General features: G+C 40.6%; 1 protein-coding gene across 1 annotated transcript in view; it reads left to right on the forward strand.

The window, feature by feature from the left end:
• The window catches only part of PCLO (piccolo presynaptic cytomatrix protein), a 552,248-nt gene that overhangs the window by 377,199 nt on the left and 157,504 nt on the right, over positions 1-17,545 (forward strand). Inside the window, exon 10 of the mRNA XM_059725816.1 lies at positions 3,174-3,299. Within this exon, the coding sequence (XP_059581799.1) occupies positions 3,174-3,299 (126 nt within the window). The remainder of the gene's footprint in view (positions 1-3,173; positions 3,300-17,545) is intronic.

The following is a 17,545-nucleotide window of genomic DNA, read 5'->3' on the forward strand; positions in this document are numbered from 1 at the left end:
TATTTTGCTGGGCATCAAGCTGCAAAAAGACAAACGCATGGCATGCAGTAAAAATTGGCCAGGAATTTTCTGAAATCTTTGAAGTTTTGACCCTGACAGTCTAACTACTCACTAGGGGTATGTGAAATGAGCCCTATTCAATTCAGATTTGGATTCGGCATGAATCAGGGACACTGATTTGATTTGTTGATTCAGATCACTGTCCCTGATTCAGTTAGGCAGAATCCAAATCTGAAGATTCGATGCTGATTTAGAGAATCAACGATTCGGACACAGACGCAGCTTTAAAGGTTTTTTCTACATACCTCAAGGTACCAGGCATGGCTGATGAATGCTGCGATGGTGGGGTGGATGGAGTGTCCCACAGGAGTGAGAGTGGGGGCCCCTGCATGCTCAGTGGTAAACCCAGAAGTAGATTGGAAGTACACACTTGGCCATGGGGTGCCCCTGGGCACCCCACCCTGACCCAAGAGGCACCGGTCACCAAGCTGGGAGGGGGGGGGGACCCTCCCACATGCTCCCCAGTGGTCCCAGAACTAGACCAGAAGTGCTTCTGGTCCACTTCCAGGTCTGCTGTGGAGTGCACTGGGGACTGCCCCCACCCACCCGCACTCCCATTGGATGCTCCATCCTGCATCATTCTGGAACTTGTACACACCATTCAACTGATTCTAGAAATGCTGTTGAGGTGCCAATGCTTAATAGTGTGGTTTTGATCTTTCATGTAGTCATTAGCCCTTCAGCATAACCTAAAGAGAAAGAAAAGATATTATGCTTCTGATACCAATGGATCCCACATGCTGCATATACACAACATGTGTTGCATATATGTATCGACTGTGTAGGCCTCTTGAACAGGCTGCTTTCCTGAATCATGGTTCACCGGTAAAAGCAATCTGTTAGGGCATAAACAATCAGAAACACATTAGTAACTAACTAATACACACAAGACTTACATTGATGCCAAGAGAGACATATATCTAACCAATTTAGAGCCAAGCTGGGCTGAAAAAACCCAGTGACAATGTTTTCCTACCATAAAGGCAGTCAGAGCTAAATCAGAAGGCCAGTCCAGAAAGAATAATGTGATAGCCACATGCAGGAGAATATCTTTACACCATAAATGGCAAAGCCTATGTACTATATTTATTTGCATATAACATGGATTCCCCCCCCCCCCAAGATTACTCCCTCAAAATTGGGGTACATGCCTTAAGTGGGAAAGCTGATTTTCTTCCTGGAATAGAAGCACCCTACTTGTATTCCTGCTCCGCTGGGCAGCAGCAGTGGCATTTCTATTCAGGCAGCTGAGGGAGTCAGTTGACTAAATGGCTTATTGTTCTTTACTCCACAGGTGCTAGCAACCTCCTTTTTAATGTTCCACTAATCAATCTGAGCTTTCTTCTGGCAATTTTGCTGTTCGCTAGCTACTCCTGGTCTCTCTCCTCCTAATCCACAGCCACACAGATTGTTATTAACTCCTTTCACATTTGTAGATCTAGTCATGAAGACAAGTCTTCAGCCCCAGCTAGTGCTACCATTTTTGTTTGAGCAGGAAAGGGAGGGTGCATGAGCTGAAGATTAGGCTCTGTCCCTGTTCTATACAGCCATAACTGGAAAAAATCTTCTTTTCTTTATTTTGCTTTCCCAAAAACAAAGTAGTTGTCTTAGTTTGGGGCATTTGATATGTGAGAAAATATGCTATGTAAAGGTGGTAGTTGTAGGATGCATCATGGGGGTGGGAGGAAACATGGGTGCTTCAAGGCTAACTCACTGCCAAGATGATGGAGCTAGAAACTCCAGTTGACTCATTGGCTATTTCAGTTGCCTGTACAACAAAGCCTGACTGCACAGATCCCTAATAGCATACTCAGGAATCACATGTATATGAAAAGATACAGCTTGATGGAGACAGTGAGCAATGGGTTTTCCATAGCTGATGGCTCTAATCACTCTGCAGGGGCTGGGTTATTAATTCATAAATTGAAAGTTAATGATTTTAGCAGTTTTAACAAGGCTGGAAAAATCAGCCATTATGCTCCTAGATAAAACTGAATCATCTCATTTGTGATTTTTTTTTTCTTCAAAGGGAAATGCGATTATCATGCGGAAGCTGTTTTAAAATACAAAGATTGCATATCAGTTTAATTTTATAGGACATAACATTTCTTAACCTTTTCGTTGTCACTGTTAAGAATATTACCAATTTTCTGTATTAAAGGTATCTTGGTTCTGCTTGCTTCTTACAGAAAATAAGCAAAATCTAGTCCCATGTTCTCAGCTCCATAACTTTTAAGAAGGAACATTTTAAGGCAGATGAAACTTTGAATCTGCACACCATAATTGCAGATTTCTTATATCCTTTGATGTAAAAATGTCCATTAAAAGCAAAAAAATGTAAGAAAAGTATAATCCTACTTTCCAAATACACTCTGATGTAAATAAACATGCTGTCCTGTCAACGGCTCAGAGTTCTCCGGCTCTCTCCCTCTCTACAGTTTCCTAAAAGATCTACTATTACATTTTCAACTATATTGGTTATATGCTTTAGATACATAATAAAACTAGGTGCTGCCCCCAAAGCCAGATTATGCTTTGAGTTCATGTACTAAATTTCTGTATTAATTAAATTGCCACAGTCAACATTTTGCAGAAGAGTGTGGGTATTAGAAGAAAGTAGGGTAGCCTTAGGGTATTTTCTTAAGTTTCTAGGTGTTTTCATGTGTGGTTTTAGTGATACAGCTATTTTATATACGGAATTTTTCCGTAATGCTGTAATGTTTTTTATCAAGATCAAAAGGGACTGAAACTAGAGTCTTAAGTCCTGGGAAAGGGATCAGCTCGGAAAGGAGCTATTCATGCAGAAAGTCCTTTTTTGGAAAAGCTAGAGATACTCTTCTCTGTGGATTCCCAAGGTCCATGGGACAGGGGAGCTTCTTCTCTTGTTAACTCAGCAGGCTCCCTGCCCTTTTCATCGGAGGAATTCTCTGCCAGTAAAGGCAGCCAGCTTGATGTAGTAAAATAAATCTCCATACTTCAGTCAAGAAGTTGTTGCCAATGCTTGCTTTACCTTATTTAGCTTGTGATATATTTTTCTCCTCTCTTCTCTCCAGTCAAATTGCTGGTGTTTCTACCTCTGTTCATACCGAGTTGCTTGTTTCTTTTGATTGCAGGCAACGGACTGGGAATCCGAGTTGTAGGTGGGAAAGAAATCCCAGGAAACAGTGGAGAAATTGGAGCTTACATTGCTAAAATCCTCCCTGGGGGCAGTGCAGAGCAGACAGGGAAGCTGATGGAAGGTAAGAGAAATCAGTCATTGAATACTGGAAAAGTGAGGTTGGACAGTTAAGTTAAACCATTTCTGATATAGATTCTCTTTTACTCCAGGGAACATCTTGGTGCAAGGGTGACGTGAGGCAGGGAGAATCCTTGATTTTTTATTGCAGCCTCACTTATGATAAGACTTAAAGCAAAAGTTAAACTGTTCAAATACTGACCATTGGTGAAATGGCTTCTGCATTAGTGGTGAATTGCCATCAGTAACAGAGTTCTGATATTACCTTATCTGCTCCAGGGCATTATCTATGCTAGATGTAAGGGTAGAGGGCTAGGGTCCGTCTGCAACATATACATACCAGGAAGCAGTCACCCCACACAAGGGGAATTCTCCTACTGGCATTTTTGGACTGTGTTGTGGTCCTCTTCTGTCATCTTTGGTGTACAGAGGTGTCCCTCCAGATTGGGTAAAACATCCGATCAGCACTTGTCCACATGTAGATCAAAGCATATTTATTAAGGGAAACGCAGAGTTATCATAGATCTATTTCTGCCTCAGTAACACAGTCTAGCTCCTTTGGATGTCCATGATAATTTTGTAACTATAGATAGATTTGGACATTACATCATAATGAATTGCTTCAAGGATTGCCACAAACATGGTAGTTCTGTCTAATAGCATGAAAAAAACATTTTCTCCTGTCACTTACCCATGTCTAACCACATATACATTATACAGTTGTAGGAGGTAAAAAAAAAGTAGTTACAGATGTGAGTTGGAATTTAAAAAGTTATTTCAGTTATTATTACTATTCAGAAATATTCAGGTACGTGGGTTTTTCTTCCTACAAACTACTTGGAGGGGAACTGTTTTTTTCAGATGAGAACAGTACCTATATTTATCTGCAACCAATGTTTGTATATGGACAAATGCATTTACTACTTCTTTCTCTTTATTCATTATTCATCATTTTTTTTCCTTCATTTAAAAAAGAAAATCAGTTATTCAGAGCAGAAATAAGGCCACAAATATACATTAATTAATCAAAGTGAGCAGTTATTAAATGTGCCACGAGCAGTAATTAGATTACATAAACTTCGTAATAAAAATTTGCGACTAAACAGTACATTTGAAGAAATCAAGATCAATTCACAAATATTTTGCTAACAAAAAAGTGGGCTAATTGACTGGGCAATTAATTTGCAAAAGGCAATTTCACTATGCTCTGTTGAATAACAACACAGAATACAACCTACATTCATTGCTTTGCTTGTTTGTTTTTATATGTTTTGTACTTTCTGTGCCAATAATATCTTCCATGCAGTAAATAAGAAAACATTTCTATTTTCTAAAAATTCCTATTTTCTTTTTAAGTTAATTTAAATTTTAAAAGAAGGGATTGCTCAGAGACAATTAAGTTCCCCATATGTGTATCGTACTGTCTTTATTCTGCCATCCATGCTTAAATTGAGTAGTGTCTTATTCCATGGAATAAGGTACTACTTAATGTGATAAATGTTGAAGAGACTGACCCTAAATCTGTTTACAAATTTCCCCCACATTTATTTTGCTTTCTTCTGGATCTTTCATAATTATGGCTGCATTATGCATTTTCTTAATTGAATGGCTTAAGTGGTAGGCTAGGAGAAATGAGTAGGATACAGCAGTCTGTTGTTCTTAATACTATGAGGTAGTCCAGGAATGCAGAGAGGTAATTAATAATTGAAAATCAATCTTCTGGTCTTTCTTGCTGTGAAATGCTTCGGGAGCTGTAGAGATCTAGAAGAGTGCCTGACTCATTGCCCACTGATATTTTCAATGGTATAGCAAACCTTGAATTTATGTCTAATAGATAATGTTCAACCAAGTAACTGGATTCTCCTATTTACTATGGTGCATTTTTTAAATTTTAAGGAAATTAATGGGATGAACAGGCCAATAACATATTTATCTCTGCTTTTCCCTCCATCATCTGAACAGTCACATTTTAATCAGAACTTTCTGGCCCTGTTTTAAATTCAGTTTTATTGTCACAAATCAGAAGTAATTCCATCGCAATCTAGGAACAACGTAGCCTTTGGAAGGGTACAGGAGTATGCTTTCATTTCTGTTTCCTAAAGCATTTCCGGTCACTGAAAAAATAGCCTTCTAGCAGGGTGTGTCATCAGTACAATATACTGAGCAAAATCTTCCCATTGATCAGAACTAGCTAAAAATACATTTTTTCAGTCTTACTATTATCGCCAGATGACTTGTTTATGTTGTTTTGAAAGTTTATCATGGGTGTGCAAAGAATATTTGGCCATATTACCAATGCGTCACATCATGTAGTGATAACGTGGCTAATGCTGTTTTTGTTTGTAGTCTTCAAATGTACTAAAATCCCCGCCCCCCCCCCCCCCCCGATCTGGGAATTACCATCTGTTTTCAGGTACAGCAGCATAAATCTAGATTAATTCCAGTAGAATTAGTTGCAACACAAATTAGAATAGCTATTTTGCACTCTCTATCACTCTTATTACATATGAAAGACAAATTCGTTTTATGTGCATGGTTATTTGAAAATGTTAATGCTTTTTGATCAGTCACTTGTGCAGTAATCATGATTCACTCTTGTGCTGTAGTCATCTGTGGCTGTCTATTATAGTACGTACTCCATAGTCATCAACTAAGTTTGTACAGGTGTCATTGGGAACTGAAATCATGACTTGCGAGCTTGTCCAGGAACATGGCTTTTGAGTATTGCAAAGCAATTAAAGCTCTGTTAACTCTTTCAGTGCTGAAAGAATGAGAACAGGTTTGAAATCCCTCCCCCCCCCCGACACTGGAAACAATGATATATTTGTGTGTTTTAGTGCCCCATTAATTAAATGTTCTTTTATATCCATTAATATTGGAAGATTTATTTACAGTTGTGACCACCAAGTGCTAGTTTATCTTGGTTCTTTCAACTTGAATTGTTTTAGAATATCAGAAATAGCTGGCATCACTGGAACTGGCAGTGGAAGACCGATTCCTCCGAGCCCACCAAATGTAGGTACTAGTGGTGTAGGTCTGTGCTCACCCTCATGTCAGTAGAGACAGTTCCATTATAGATTCCACCTGTTAAATATTTTCTTGGGTTGGGAATACATATATAATTGTGTTTATTGAATATCTGAGTGACAAAAAATAGGGGAAGAAGTAGTCATTCATAAAATTATAACAAGACTGTGTGCATTTGATTACACACACACATATGTTCACGCAGCTGTATATACACTTTCTCTTTCTTTCTCTCTCTGTCTCCATTAGAAGAACATTATTATGGTTAGACAGTGAAGCACACTCAGATTAGGAAATGCCAATATTAAAATAGCCTGTGAAATCCTAATTTGGTCAAGTTGTGTGTGTGCAGTTATGATGGCAAACTTTTATTTTCCACAGAAACCTTTTGTCATTCAGCACACTGGATAGATGATGCTTAATTAATGAGCCACTGTTCAATATTTTATTTTATCCTTGTTATTAATTGTATATCCTCCAGCTTTATTTACTGCACACTATTCAAATCCTACTTTGAAGGAAAAATGATAAATTTCCCTTTGGGCTTTCCTACAGAGCTCATCACATTAGTATCTGAGCATTTCACAAATGTTAATTAAGCAATTTTCACAATATCCTTAGGAGAAAAGGGTGTGGTTTATTCCTCTTTTGAAAATGGGGAACTTAGGCCCAAAGAAATTAAGTTTTAGCTATCCACTAATTTGAGGATCTTAATTGAAGTTCTTAGAATGTCATCTTCCAGTGTTATCTAGTAAATTTGGCCAGAAAAAAATTATCCATCTTTGGTCAGAATTGGATAATTAATGAAAATTAAAACATTAAAAAATATTTCCAATTTGTTGAATTTCCAAGGAGATCCATGGACAGCTTCCCAATTTTCCTGCCAGCCTGTCCTTCTGATTCTTCTGCAGGCTGTCTGATGGGTTAGTAGGACACCCAAGCTTCCAGAGTCTCTCCTGGCTCCTAGACAGCCCTCCAGATGGACTGAATTGGAGCTTTGAGGTGTGTGTGCACAACACTTTAAAACGGGCTAAATGCATTTGCATTGCTTTAATAGTGTTGGTGTTTGCACACCTCAGCAGTGTATGGCACATTAATTTCAGCCGCTGTAGGAAATTTGGTGGCATAATGCGCCTTAAATGACTTGGGGTGCAGCAAACTAAAACTCCTTTGAGGAGTTCCCAGATGCTTAGCAACATATCAGCCTACCTAGCATCCTTTGAGGAGCTTTAGTTTGCTGCCCCTATAGCCGCTGAGCAAAGCACTGGGATCCGTGAAGCTCTTCAGGCAGCCTGGCAGCAGTGCAGGAAAGCAGGCTCTGCCCAAGAAAAGCAGCAATCCTGGTCTTCTTTTTTTCCCTGCCTGCCTGAGCTGTGCAGGGGCCTGGTGCTTCCCTTTGTGGCTACAGTGTCCCCCAGGACCTCCCTAGCCGGGTGCCTGCACACAGGTACTGCCTGGGGGCGGGGGGGGGCGCCACTACCGTGAAGGGAAGCACCAACCCCTCCTGCAGCCCAGGGACTGCTCCACCCGCCAGCAGCTCACCCTCCCCTCCCTGCCAGAGAGGCAGGTAAGTCAACCAGCTGTGTGCATGACACGGGGGTTTAATCGGCCCTAAATTGATTTAATTTGCAGTGTTTTTTAAAACCCACCGCTTCAATTTAGGGCCCCCATTTCTTGGATCTGAGGACTTTCATGTACCTGGAGAATGTGACCATCTTGTGGAGCTCCCAAGCCTCCAATTTCCCAGATGCTTAGCAACCTATCAGCCTACCCAGCATCCAGTACTATCTTAGCTTGCAGCCCCCTGCATGGCAAAATTCATCCACTTGTCTGCACTTCTTTGCATCCCCTCTGGGTAATTTTCATGGGAGCACAAACCCATAGCAGACCTAATTTAAGAGCATTACACTCAGAGTGTAGAGAAAATGTAATGTCTCTCTACCTCATTGGTAGCATCCTCTACCATGGTGGTGGTATTCCTGGGAACACAGAGTACAGCTGGGATGATCAGTCATCCCATGAGCATCCCAGAACTGGAGAATGAATCCACTTGCCTTTTTCCCCTTTCCCTGCATTCCTGAATCATGTCACGATCTCAACAGTAGTACATCTGGCCTGAAGTCTCCTGAGAAAAGCTTTCTGTGCAGTTGCAGAGCTGTAGCAAGTGCTGCCTACAGAGGAGCTAGCCAAACATTAAGAGCACAGGTGGCTGCTTCACAGAAAAAGGAGACGAGATTTCCTGGTTCCCATCAAGCTAGGAAACCTGAATAAACAGTATCTCATGTCACTTTGATAATTACACTCCTGGCAGAAATTAGAAAGCATGAATAGGCTTGAAGGGGAATATGACAGCAAGAAAAGGAAAGCAAATCATTCTGAATACAAAAGTACAGGTCAGTTCTTATTTGAATTGAACTGGTTCTCCCCTCCTGAACTTCCATTTTGTTGTTTGACTGGTTTAATTTATGACTGCATCAGAGGAAGAGAAGAATTAACTTTTCCCTGGTCTCTGAGCATTAGTCTTAGTGATTTATAGGGCTGTCTGTGCTTATTCTGTGGGGTATGTAAACATGCAGAGCTGGATCTCAACATGTCCCTGGGCTGCAGGCATGGGTTTTATCGGTCCCTGCAGAAAAAGACTTTATCAAAGGAAGTCTACACCAAATAGAAGACAATTCTATAGTAGTATTGAAAGCTTTGCCCTACAGCCCTTTAAAAAGAACTTAATCTAAACAAGCCAAATGCTGCCCCCAAGTATCAGCAGTGAAGTAGTCAACAGTGAAGTAGTTGTGCTAGTATTCTGTGCACTGTATTCTCCTATCAAAGTCTCTCTCTGCTTCCTTCATCTCCTAGACAAAGAGTGATTAACAGTAATAAGCATGCCCTGCCATTCTTAAGTCAGGCTGTGGGTACTGGACAAATAAAATAAGGGAATATAAATATTGAAAAATAAATTGTAGTGCATTTCTCATTATGCAGTTCTGCCCTTAAAGGTGATGGGTACAATCTCAAGAAAATCTCTGCTGAGTGTGTATTAAAATAGTATTTACTAACTTCAGAAGTAGATATTATTCTAATACAATTCTTCTTTTTTCAGAAGAAAAAAAAATCCATTATTACTCCATTTATATCACAGTTGCTAGTATATAGCCAGCAAATCCAACTGAGGGTGAACTGGATTTATTGTCTTTGTCCATTAATTCTTAGCTCCATTTGGATGAATTGAGAAGCGTAAAGTGCTCCATCTGGGGAGGGAAAATCTGCAACAAACTTACAGGCTTGGTGGTGCTATGCTAGCTAACACCACATCTGAAATGGACCTGGGGGTCATAATTGACCATAAAATTAATATGAACCACCAGTGCAATGCTACAGTTAGCAGAGCAAACAATTCACTGGCATGTATCAATCAATGCATCTCAAGCAAAACTAAGGAGGTTACTCTCCCACTCTACTCAGCATTGGTGAGGCCGCAGCTGGAGTACTGCATCCAGTTCTGGGCACTGCACTTCAAGAAGGATGTGGGGAAGCATGAGAGAGTCTTGAGAAGAGCCACCCATATGATTAGAGGCCTGAAGAGCAAGCCACATGAGGAAAGACTGACAGATATGGGACTGTTCAGCCTAGAAAAGAGAAGACTTTGGACAAACCTTAAACAACACCAAGTTATGGCAGGAGAGTAGGCCACAGGGTAATGTCCAGGTGGGCAGGACACACCAGTGGCAGGGCTGTGGGTGTGGGCCTGCCACAGTTAGGAACAGAGCACCCTTCTTCTGTACAGGATGTTAGATAGATGACCTGGAGAACATTAAAATAATGTTTTTAATTAAAAACATATATTTTGTTTTTAATCTATAACTCTAATTTTTATAGCTTATAACAAAAGAGATGGACAACTTCAAAAATGGATTAGAGTCCCAATGGAAATATATGAATAAAGTTTGCACTTATAATAGCATGAAAATTACACAGTTATTGATTCTCATTTGTCAAGACAAGCTGATCCCTAAATGAATTATGGAAGGTGCAGGAGGGAAGGGTATTCTGTTGCAGAATTTCATTGTTGTAAGTACTGTATGAGACTTACAACACTTCATATTTCAGGATTTTTACCAACTGTTGTAAAGCACTTGAGAAAAATACCATCCAGGTGGTAAATGTTAGACATGTTGCTATCAAAGCCCCTTGGGCCAAGTAGCTAATCAATACTCATGACCTTGCTGAATTGTTTCTTTTCAGAGAAAAAATTGATTACAGGAGTTGAGCAGGACTGTGCTAAGAAACACTTATCTATAAAAAATGTAGAAACAAAGGGTGGGATTCTGTTACCCCTTGTGCACCTCAATGGTAGTTTTCCAGCTGTGTAAATGGCCTTTTTGGTACTTGCATAGAGTTTGCAATCCTCTTCCCCCTGCAGCAAGGACACAGCTTGGCTAGTGTTTAACTTAATGTACAGGCTCAGTCTATGTGTGTACATATATACTGTAAAAAGAGAACATGGGCATATCATACATGACACATCATGTTTCAGTGACAAAAAACAGTTTTATTGTAGATTGATAAGCACTATCATATGTATAAAAATTTGTGTTTCCAATCATTTAGCCAAAAGTTTTTATACAGTGTTTGTAATGATGAAGCTGAAAGTACTGTCATTTTGCTTCCATAAACATCCATTAGTACAGAACGTAAAAGAAATTGCTGATATTAGACTGAAAAATACCACCCAGGGTATTTGTGTACTTTATTGAACCATTTTGGTGAGATTCATCTTTTCTAAGGACCAGTTTGGAGCCTAGGTCAGATGTCTTTATATAGAAAGTTCTGAGAGGGAAGAAATGGAGGAAATCACAGACATTTCTCAAATGACTCGAGTTAAACCAGCCTCTAACTGAGGGTACTTTGGAAGAAATTCCTATGAGCAAATAATACCACAAGTGCTACAGGAACATGAAGTATGAAAAAGTAATTTTACCTGCAGTGGTACTTTCTTCTGAAGCATCTGACAGAGTGGAGATACTAGACTTGATTAACCTCTTGTCTGATCTGATACAAGTTTGTTTGTTTTTTCCCATCTCCATTGTAAGTTTCTACAGAAACACGAAATATGAAAAGTAATTCTACAAGCAGCTATAAATTGAAGTTTTTTATATCAATTAATTTAAAAAATTAAGGCTTTAAAAAAAATCGTATGTACCAAAAGAAAACTAGAGTAGGGCTTTCTTTAAACTGCTTTCAGTGTGGTCTGTTTTGATCAACCCTGTAACTGTAACCCTGTAACTAACACAATTTAGTTAGGCTGAAAATCTTCAAGACTATATTGAAGACAAAGGAGAATAGCTCTGTATTGACAGGAAGTTGGACAAAATATTTTTTTGAGTTTAAAATGATTACTATATAACCCCACTTTATCATTTTGATTTCTAATTTGACTCATCTGAAAATTAAATAGTTATGTCCACTTCATACTATGAATGCAATTCATTATTTTTGAAAATGAATATATGGGTTATATTTGAGGAAAAAAAAGATGGTATAAATTAGATATTTGGTTAAGACACTATAAAATGGTTGAGCTGAAGTCTATTGAAATCAATAAGGTTTTATTCCCATTGATTTCATTAGAGTTTGGATCAGGCCCTAAATTAATATGGAGCTGCATGGTAACTCTCTTAGTATAGAATTCCATTACATTCTACACTACAAAAAATAGGGTACATGAAAATGTTGTTTATTGATACAAGTTGGTACATTACTATTTAAACCAAAAAAATTTATAGTGCAAAGAAGTTAATGGCTAAATGCTGAGAGATCCTGAGAACATTCCTACTGAGTAAATTTTACCTGTTAGCCTTCATTTTAACTGAATGTCAGAGACTTACTAACTATAGGTTGCAGTTCTAACTATTCATACCTAAACATAGACACAGACCCAGTTCTGCAGTTGATTTCATGTGAGCAGATCCCTACACCTTTCCAGACAGAGTCCCATTGATTTGGACAGACACTGATCACTTCCAGTTGGGTGGGAGCAGTACCTGAAACTTTATGAGTACTTGTTCACAGCAGGAGCGCCATCTTTTATCTTTGTTAAACAACATGCAAATAACAACTAGTAATGGGGAAGGGAAGTGTTTGAACAGATTATATATTGATGTGTTGATGCTGATGGGGCAGGCTGGGGCATGAGGGTGCTTCAGTGCAGGGGATGCCTGCCAGCTAGCCTCTCACTGGAGCTCCTTCATGTCCCAGCAAGCCCCTCTGCAGCACATGGAGCTGGTCAGAGCAGCCCAAGGCTGGCAGGTTGACCCCCCTCCCCCACTTCCCCCCTGCCAGCCAAGCCCTGTTCCTACCCAGATCAAGATGCTGCAGTCCTGGGAACATGTGTAAATTTGGTGCCTGGGAGCAATAAACTCCAGTGTGATATGTAACCAATTTTATTGTTCCATGTTACTAGCACGTGTAGAGGCAAACAGTGTTAATTAGGGCTGTGCGAAGCTTTGGGTACTGATTCAATTCAGAAGAGATTTCGCCGAATTTGGTGGCCGAATCTCCAAATCGGAATTAAATCAGGGGACCAATTAAAAGCTCCAAATCGACTCGAAGCTTTGGCGATTCATGCAGTCCCTGCTTGCTGCATCAGGGAGTTGGACCTAGACTCCATGCTGGTAAGTAGGCCCCATCCCCTGCCTGCTCTCCCAGCCCCCTCCGAATGCCCTCCCAACCCCCCATGACTGCCCCACCCAGCCCCAGGTCTGGACCATTTAAAAAAAAAAGCTCCACTCACCATGTGCTGCCAGGCAGGGGGGTAATCCCCACTACCCCCCACTGCCCTGCACTGCATGTGGGGGCTCTGCCATGAGCCCTCCAACCCCCGCCCACTCTCCCAGCCCCCTCATGGCTGCCCCGTCTGCCCCAGCGTATTGTGTAGAGTTCTTGTTCTTCAAAACACCGTGAGGGAATATGAAAAAGGAGCGCTCAGCAAGAAATAAAACAGTGAGTCCTCTGGGGGATACATTAAAAAATAATTGCTTAATACTGCACATGGATATTCCCAGGGTTGTGGGCCCAGGAATATTTTGCAAATTTCTGTAACTTCTTGATATAGAATGAATGGAAGAAGAAATGTTCCATCTTCTAAATCATTTTCAGGGCCTGACAGAGAAAAAGGGCAAAGGTTTACTCATGATGGCATAGATTCACCAAAGACTACTAATGACTCGCATACTTGAAATCATGCCATTTGAATGAGAGAATTCTATGTACATAATTTGCCAAAACTTAAAGAAGTTTATATATTTCAAGGCAAAATGTTTTATCTTATCTGAAAAAAAATCTAATCAGCAAGAAAAGTATATGGCAATGAGATACATGCATAGTAAACACAGTGGAAGTTTCATTTAGCAGCATTGACCAATCATCTAAGTGTCTAGCAAGTTTGATTATTTCTTCATCACTACATAACGTGCTAAACAGAACTCCATGTAATTAACCTTTAAATTGACAAAGTAAAAGGAAATGAATCATAGAATGTGATATTCATCAGACCATGAATTAGGCATGTCTGTGTGTGGGTGAAATGGAATCCAAAATCTTCGTGTCATCATTTATCTGCTGCTCCTTTACACAATTTGGGAACGGGTAAGTAGAAATGTGGATTGCCTTGTGTCTAACCCGAGGAAAGTACCATATTATTCTCACAAATGGTATTGGAGAGAAACTGATAAACACTAGGAATTGCTGAGTTATCTGTGAAAAGTTGAATATATAAAAGTCCATGGGGCCAGAGTGGATGCACCCAACGGTACTGAGGAAGTTGGCCAAGGTGATTGCAGAGCTGCTGGCCATCATCTTTGAAAACTTATGGTGATCAGGAGAGGTCCCAGATGATTGGAAAAGGGCAAATATAGTGTCATATTTAAGGCAGGGAAAAAGAAGGATCCAGGGAACTACAGACCAGTCATCCCCTGGAAAATTCATGGAGCAGACCCTCAAGGAATCAATTGTAAGCACTTGGAAGAGACAGTGATTAGGAACAGTCAGCATGGATTTACCAAAGGCAAGTCATGCCTGACCAACCGATTGTCTTCTGTTATGAGACGACTGGCTCTGTGGATGCAGGGAGACATGAATGACATGTTCCCCCAGAGGCTGGGAGGGGCATAGTGGCCGCCTGCAGGCAGCGGTGGCAGTGGTGATGGCAGCAGGAAGGGGGTGGCGAGCGCCGACCAGTGGTCGGCAACCACCCGCAGATGCTGCCAGCAGTGTCAGCAGTGGCCAGCAGCAATCAGCAACTATCCCCAGAAGCCGCCGGTGGTGTTGGCAGCAAGGGGAGGGGGATGGCAAGCGGTGACTGCCTGCAGATACCACTGGCAGCATTGGCGATGGCCAATTGCAGAGGGTGCACCACCAATTTCAGGGGGTGCACATGCACTCACATGCACCCCTTACACATCACCAATGTAGGGAGACCAGTGGATGTTGTATAACTTGATTTTAGCAAAAGTTTTGATACGGTCTCCCACAGCTTTCTCATAGGCAAGCAAAGGAAGTACAGGCTGGATGAATGGAGTGTAAGGTGGATAGAAAACTAGCCAGATCATTGGGCACAGAGGGTAGTAATCAATGACTTGATGTCTGTTTGGCAGCCAGTATCAAGTGGTGTGCACCAGGGATTGGTCTTGGGGCTGGTTTTATTCAATATCTTCATCAATGACCTAGAGGATGGCATAGAATGCACCCTCAGAAAGTTTGCAGATGACACCAAGCTGTGAGGAGTAGTAGATATGCTGGAGAGTAGGGCTAGGATTCAGAGAGACCTAGACAAATTGGAGGATTGGACCAAAAGCAATCTCATAAGGTTTAATAAGGATCAGTGCAAACTCCTGCTCTTAGTACAATCCTATACACTGGTACAGGCTGGAGGCTGACTGGTGAGGCAGCTGCTCTGCAGAAGAGGACCTGGGGGACAATAAGCTGAATATGAGCCTACACAGTGTGCCCTTTTAGCCAAGAAGGCTGATGGCATACTGGGCTGCATTGGTAGGAGTGCTACCAGCAGATCAAGAGAAGTGATTATTCTTCTCTATTCAGCAGTGGTGAGGCCATACCTAGAGTACAGTGTTCTGTTTTGGGCCCCACACTACAGAAAGGATATGGACAAATTCGAGGGAGTCCAGTGGAAGACAACAAAAATGGTTTGGGGGCTGGGGCACATGACCTCTGAGAAGAGGCTTAGGAAACTGAGCTTATTTAGTCTAGAGAAGAGAAGACTAAGGGGGGATTTAATAGCAGCCTTCAAATACCTGAAGCGGGGCTCAAAAGAGGATGGAGATGGACTATTCTCAGTGGTGGCAGAAGACAGAACAAGGAGCAACCATCTCAAGTTGCAGCATGGGAAGTTTAGATTAGATATCAGGAAGAATTTTCTCACTAGGATGGTGGTAAAGTACTGGGACAGGCTACCCAGAGAGGCTATGGACTCTCCATCCTTGGGGGTTTTTAAGACCCAGATAGACAAAACCTTAGGTGGGATGATCTATTTGGGGATAGCTCTGCTTTGAGGAGGGGGTTGAACTTAATGACCTCCTAAGGTCCCTTCTAATCCTAATTTTCTATGATTCTTAGAAGAGAGAGACTGAAAGAATGGAAAGAATCCATGAGATAGAAAAACTCTCAAGCACTGCTTTCCATAACTGTAGGACAGTTGCTTGGCTACGAGTATTTTTGATCATAAGCAAAGACAATTTTTCTCCCCTTTGTTTAAAAGTAAATCTGGTATTCTTCCATGGACTATGTTACCTCTGTAGAACCAACAGCCCTAGATACTGTAGAGCTGTATGATCATTTATGAAATAGGAACCTCATCTGATTGCAGCAGAGAGTAAAGAGAGAATATACTTTCCAGTACCCTTAGGAGTAGATAAGATAACAAAGGAAGGGTTGCAGGCACCCTGGAATTATCACAGTGAAGGGCATTATTTAAAAACACAGTTGGGTGGATAGAAATAAGAACAGATATGAGCAGTAAGGTATGATAAACAGACAGGGACACAGATACTCAGACACTGAAATGTTCACCAACCACATCTACATGAGTACATGGCGCTTATGTAATGAGTTGGTGGTCTTTTCTAGAAGTACTGTCTTTGGATAGAAGTGATTTGGGAAAGGACTGCAAAAAGCTAGCAGAACAACATACATATGCCAGGTACAGACATTATACTTTTACTGATATAAGCGATCAGAAACTGGTCTATACCCATAACAACAGAAGTTCAGTATACAAAATGGTCTATACAGGCAACCCCCGCTTAGTGCTCTTAATTGGTTCCTGAAAAACAGAGCATTGAGTGAAATGAGCATTAAGCAAAACCAAAAGTATTTAACGACCCAAGATGGCAACCACAATTGTTTTGAATGACCCAAGATGGCAACTGTGAGCATTATAATGAAACTCACTGAGTGCTAAGTGAAATCAGGTATCAATTTTAAATGAGCATTATAGTGAAATAGCATTAAGTGAAACAGCGTTAAGTGGGGGTTGCCCGTACTCAGAACAGAACAGAAGTTTGAAGTGCACAGACTGGTGATACCCTATCTAAGATTTGCCCCTCCCTGCCCAAGGATGAGTGTGTGTTCTGTTCACTATGGAAATAAACCACACTTCTTACACAATCGGGTGACTTAGATTGAATCTACCTGTGGCTTTTTGAATGTCTGTACCTAGCCTTAGTTCCTTCAACTGTTTCTGTATTACTAGATGTAGAAAATATTGTTGCCACCAGTGGAGGGGAAAACAGTAGATCTGAATTAAACATTATTTAATTATGTATACATATAGTTTTGTTGTGCTTTAGTATTTCAAATTAAGCATATCTAAACAATTATGTTTAATTATATGGATAGTAATGATATTATTGGTTATATTTTGGGAAGATTTATTGGTACCCAACCTAGTCCTCAAACCATTAAGAAAGAAAGGCAGGTCACATCTTAGCACTGTTCGGACAGGATAATCTCTGAACATGTTGGTTTTAAATTTAAAAGATGTGATTATCCCATGACCTCATTGATTTGTGGATGCACAGCTGACAGTGCACACTGCTCTGAGGTGTTCACAAATTGTGCTCAAACATTTCAAGTCGAGATTGGTATGCTTTAGTCTATGCTAGAAAGCTGGTAGAACTATACAGGAAGAGCAAGCTCCCTTTTGGCAATAGT

This window comes from Alligator mississippiensis, chromosome 4 (genome assembly GCF_030867095.1).
Source record: "Alligator mississippiensis isolate rAllMis1 chromosome 4, rAllMis1, whole genome shotgun sequence".
NCBI lineage: Eukaryota > Metazoa > Chordata > Crocodylia > Alligatoridae > Alligator > Alligator mississippiensis.